The 5,426-nt window shown below is 41.9% G+C and overlaps 1 protein-coding gene across 1 annotated transcript; it reads right to left on the bottom strand.

The window, feature by feature from the left end:
• Positions 1-1,688: 1,688 nt before the first annotated feature.
• Positions 1,689-5,158, bottom strand: LOC105094234 (basic salivary proline-rich protein 2). The gene is made up of 4 exons (XM_010986223.3): positions 5,072-5,158; positions 4,129-4,164; positions 2,871-3,167; positions 1,689-1,774 (listed from the first exon to the last, which is right to left on the bottom strand). Exons 1-3 carry the CDS (start codon positions 5,133-5,135, stop codon positions 2,914-2,916), a joined length of 354 nt encoding a protein of 117 aa, XP_010984525.1. The 5' UTR covers positions 5,136-5,158; the 3' UTR covers positions 1,689-1,774; positions 2,871-2,913.
• Between the last annotated feature and the right edge of the window lie 268 nt (positions 5,159-5,426).

Genomic DNA, 5,426 nt, shown 5'->3' with positions numbered 1-5,426 from the left:
TTTAAGAAAAGACTTCCCCAGATCAAATGAAGTGCTGTCTATTTTGAGAAGTGGAAAATACTGTTATCAATTTGAGGACATAAAGCTAAAATTTCTATTACATTTCGTAGATAGCAAAATCGGGATCTGAAATACTCTCATTTCAGAGCTACAATGAACCGTGTCTGCAGTTCTGTATTAGATTTAAACATGAAATACTCAGGAGGCAGTTGAAGCAAAATCTGTTTGTTTCGGCTTAACTTCTAGTTCGGTATGAGTTAAGCGTATGAGCTAGTATGTAAGAAAATAAAATTATACTCAGCATTCATTAACAAGTATAGTGAGTAGACCTGGAGTTAGGATGAATCTGGGTCGGAAGGAATGTTCCTTAGGTCCCCTACTTACAGTGTATGAGGCTTGTCAGTCTTTCCCAGAGCTGTTAATGAATGAGCTCTGTGATATTTTAGAGGTCTACCAGGATAGATGCTCCACTTTCTGTATGATTTCAAGACAGATGGAGGCGCTGGATGAAATTCAAATGTTCTTTTCCCACTTGATGTCAACAACCTCAATGTCAGGTGTCTTTTTAAATACTGATTTTGGTATGCCCATTGTCAACGTATCATTTAACCCAGCACTTCCCCACCTTTGTAAAAAATGAGAGTGAATAGAAGTTATCAATGTACCGTGAAAGAATAAATATCAGAACACAGTATCCCAGATGAAACGAGGACACCAAAAATGCTACCAAAAGATAGACAAAGTGATTTTTTTTCCTTTCTTATTAAAATTTGGAAGACATTGCCAGAGAATATTCTAATTTGATCTCTTGACAAAACAATCTGAACAGGTTTAACTTGGGAGCATTTAATTTCTTACAATTTCATGTCTACTGTTCTTGCCTATAGTAGTGATTAAGCAGTGGTGAAGGGAATCTCTGCTAGATTTTTCTGTATGTCATCTCGTTACTCTTCGTCCTCTAGGGTAGGTATTATTATTATCCTCATTTGACGGATGAGGAAACTAAGGCTCTGAGAGTTGAAATCACTTGCTAAAAACCACAACAAAAAAGGAGATAAGATTTAAACTCATGTCTGAAGGACTTCAAATTCCTTGCTTTTTCAGAATACAGCATGCTACCCCCTTCATAGAATATCCTCAGGTTTTGTTAAAAAAAAAAGTTGGGGGATCTAGGGAGTGGAAATTAAGCAAAGATAGAAAAGGGGGAATGGAGTATAGTGGGCTTGAGGGAGTAAGGACCTAGAAACTTGTTGATTTCTCTCACAACAGGATCAGTTATTTTGGAAATTTTAAGGATTTCCTTAGCCTACGCAACTTCTTTGCATTTGCAGTATTTTCCTTATTTGCTAAAATTACTAGAATCTCAGTAAAAGGTCTGAAAATAATTTTAAAAACTGCATCAGTGCTGTAGAATTTAAGGAAGAAGAGGAACAGTGGACTTCTTTCACTTGGCAGCTGGCTTGTGAGTAAAGGTGTCCGAGGGAAGGAGGAGGCAATAGCAGGTAGAAAAGGAGAGATGTAGTACTGTCCCCAAGCAAAGAACAAAGGGAAATTGTTTTCTAGGAAAGTGGTCCAGGAGGACACCTGCCGGAAGCATCCATGAGAAGGGGTCTTGGATGTTCCTATGGCCCTCAAATTTCAGACTCAGAAACACCTAGAATGACACATGACACATAGAAATTGGATGCTGAATATTTTATTGGTAAATTGAAGACAGAATGCCTTGTTCTAATATCATGGCTTTCTGAAGCACTGGTATCTTCATATTAATTATCTGAAAGACAAAAAAAAAAAAGGGAGTTCAGAGAGGTTTGGCAGGTGGTTTCATGTTGTGCTACTAACTTAAGGGAAGTAGGTGAGAGCCCATCTTCTCTCCCTCCCTTCTTCCTCCTTCTCCCCTTTGCTTCCTAATTTTTTTGTTTGTTTCTGGTTTGTATGCACCTAATGTATAATGGACTCTAAATTGTTGCTTGCAAGATAAGTAAAAAAGATTCTTCTGAGATTGTTTATCTCCTGATTGCTATGGATAATTTTAATATCTATTTACCAAAATGGCTACTGGAACCTATCCTATAGAAGCAAAAAACTGAAAGCAGTGTAAATGTCCATTGATAGAGAGTTGGTTAAGGAAATCCCAAAGCAATAGTATACAGTTAAAAAGAAAGCAAAAAAAAGGACCAAATAGATCCACATAGCTCTGTGAACTCATATGGTTTTCTAAGAAATACGTTATTTGAAATGAACAGCAATAACGTATGATATCATTTGTGGATCAAAAAGATTCAAAAATTGATATAGGCATAAATGTTTCTGAGATGATATTCAAAAAAATTAAGTGTGGTGGCTTTTGGGGACAGAAGTGGGGAGGCAGGGTGTGACTGCCTATAAGAGTTAGCCTCATTCATTTTTTTTTTACCTTGAGCATACATTAATTCAAATGGAAATAATATTAAAAGCTAGAAAAATTTGCATCATAAAATTAAAATGTTGTTTAGCAAGGACACTGGACATGAGACCCCTGCTCAGTTGGAAACTTGACATGGGAAGTCACCAAGCCTGAGGAGGAGCAGAGGAGAGGACCAAAGGGAGAGGCGTTTTCTAATTGCTCATTACCAGCCCATTTTATGACAGGCAATCATTGGGAACAAGGCAATTTATGGGCCATGTTTCTCAAAATCAGAATCAGCTTGGATAGCTTGTTAAAAACACTAGATCTGTCTACCCTGTTCCAGAATATCTGACTAGAAATCTTTAGAGCTGGGGTCCAGGAGTATGTAAATTCAACATGATACCAGTTGCTTCAGTGGCGCACTAAAGTTTCAGACCTGTATGGGTGAGGGCCCTTGATGGAGAGTGAGCTTGAATCATACCTGTCGCTGAATTTCAGATTACTGCTGTGGTGGGCCTGGGGGGTCAGTCTTCTGTCTGCTCAGTTTCCTCATCTGCGGGTGGTTCCTCCTGAGGTTCACCATCTTGTGGGGGTGGGCCCTGCTGGGGTTCCCCTTCTTGGGGTGGTCCCTGCGGAGCTTCACCATCTTGTGGGTCTGCTGCTAGCTCAGCTTCATCACCTTGGTCTTCACCGTTAGGAGGGGGTCTAGGTGGTGGTCCTCCAGTTCCTCCAGGAGGTGGTACTGGAAGCTCCCCGTTTGAGTTTGATTTGTCTACATCTGTAAGTTAATGCCCAAGAACAGAGGAACTTAGTGGTGAAGGGCTCCCCTCTCATTTTCGTCTCTGGTGACCTTATCAGACAGTCCCTTCCTCCAGAACCTGCCTCTCAACTGCCAACTTCCTTCCAACTCACCACTTCATTTTGTAGTACTTCTGTTCATCCACATACTAATGATATTGGGTCTTAGTTCTTTGCTTTTGAGACAAACATGCGCCTGCAACTTGGCCAAAAAGATGATGTTGGATATCTTAGAATTCCCAGAGGATGTCTTCAAGGACAGAAGAAAAACAAAGGGATTATCAATGTCAGTTATGTTGCCAGTTGCAGTTTTGGCCACTGATAGAACTTGCCAAGTGTGACTCTTAAGTGTAGCCACTTGAGTGCATATATGGAACCCCCACCTCCAAGACAAGATGGAGAGAGAGAGAAAAGAGAGAGAGAGAGAGAGAGAGAGAGAGAGAGAGAGAGAGAGAGAGATGGCCCACACAGGATTCATTAAATGACATCTGCAAATTTTAATTAGCTGTAGGGACACAGTTGATGGGAGAAACACAGAGAAAAAGGAACCAGACATAGTTTCTTTCCATTTTCCTTAGACCATATATTTAAAGAGAGGAGCACTGAGGAAGAAGGAAATCATTGAAGGGTTGGTTCTCAGGAGGCTGGAGGAGTCACAATTCGGACTTCTTGCCTTTTCTGTCCTCCCTCAGAAGTCATTTCTAGCCTGAGGGAACAGGCATCGTACTCCTATATCATCCGAGATAAATCTCTGTTGTTCAAGTCAGGGCCCTGCTCATGGTCCCCAGAATTAAGGCTGGTAAAGGATTGCCTATATCTTTAGGGACACTATCATTGATCAATTCTTGACTAGTCAGTGATGATAAGAAGACACTGGAGAACTGAAAAGTTACTAAGGAGGAAAAAGAAAGAACGTTGATGGAGGACTAATTGAGTCTCACCTGATATGAGGTCGAGAAGTTCTTCATTGCTGACCTCTAGGAAAAGAAGCAGAAGAAAGTGCAAAGTAAGTCCCAAATCTTTGTGGGCTCAGAGCTGTTCTATGGGGAAAGGGACACTTCCAACCACAACCTGAGTCTCCCCTGAGTTAACTTGCCAGCCTCGAGGCGTGGTGCTGTGGCAAGAGGAGGAAACATGAAGGGTGGCAGGGTTGCCCCTATGCTGAGGATCAGCTACAGACTGAAGAGGTCTGTAGTTTGTCCTCCCTAGGTCCCCTCAAACCCTAGAGCTAATGAAGGTTAGGTGCTGGGGAATCGCAGTGCCACACTTCAGTGTACTTCTGCCCCCTTTCTTCATGAAATTCTTCACTTGTATTAACGTGTTTTCTCAAGGTGTGGGGACCAGGAGTAAACATGTGGACACATCTTCCACAGCACTTTGAAGTATTAAATGTGGGTGGAAGTAAAATGAGACCACCGGGTCCTGGAATCTCTATATTGAGAGACAGAGAGATTGATTGATTAACCTCTTTTCTGTCTCTGAAATAGCTCTGAATGGGCTTCTCCTCCTCCACCTAGAGAACATCCCTGAGCAAGGCCACCTGCATCCACTGCTGCTTTGATTACCATAATATCTTCAGGAGGGAACTTCTCTGTACTAGTCTTGCCTTTTTGCAACGCTTCCTTCATAGCACAGTCAGAGAGATTTTCATAAAAATGTTAATCTTACCTTGTCACTTCTCTGGTTAAAATTCTGTATTGGATTTGAGTTACACTTCAAATAAGGCTTTCCTATCAGTGAGGATATGATGAGCCTTATCCTTGTGTTAGGAACTCTCCAGCCTCATCTTTCCTCTCCCTTCCCTCCCCTCTCTACCAGCTTCCTCACTGCAGTCAGTGTGGTCTCCCAAGTCCCGAGCAGAGTCACAGCTCCCTTTGTTCTTACCTTCAGACAGGGGCTGAGCTGAGCTCAGGGTCAGCAAGGCCACTGAGAGGAGGATCAGCAGCATCTTGGAGGGAGCTCTGCAGTTGTTCTCCACTCTGTGCTGGGAGAATCCAGGCAGCTTCCTTTATAAAGACCAGCAGAACAATGGTACCTTTGAGTTCTGTGCTGGACAGACCTTGTCACCAGTTGGAGTTGGGACTCATCCCAGCAGGATGCAGTGGATAGGATGTTGTTTGTGTGTCATTTCTAAAAGGTACAGCATGTGACTTGGGCAGGGTTTTTAAAGGAAGAGTGTCCAAGCCGTCAGCACAGATATTAGAACTGTTCTGTTATCATTTGATTTTCAGTCTGTTTC

This window comes from Camelus dromedarius, chromosome 25 (genome assembly GCF_036321535.1).
Source record: "Camelus dromedarius isolate mCamDro1 chromosome 25, mCamDro1.pat, whole genome shotgun sequence".
Taxonomy (NCBI): Eukaryota; Metazoa; Chordata; class Mammalia; order Artiodactyla; family Camelidae; genus Camelus; species Camelus dromedarius.
This window is presented reverse-complemented; position numbering and strand designations above follow the sequence as displayed.

Bases quoted from the DNA above. Each gene is read 5' to 3' on its own strand.
- LOC105094234 (XM_010986223.3), bottom strand. From the start codon at position 5,135: ATGCTGCTGATCCTCCTCTCAGTGGCCTTGCTGACCCTGAGCTCAGCT. The intron at 4,165-5,071 runs GTAAGAACAAAG...TTCTTTTCCTAG, and splicing joins AGCTCAGCCCCTGTCTGAAG to AGGTCAGCAATGAAGAACTT. The intron at 3,168-4,128 runs GTGAGACTCAAT...ATTAACTTACAG, and splicing joins ACTTCTCGACCTCATATCAG to ATGTAGACAAATCAAACTCA.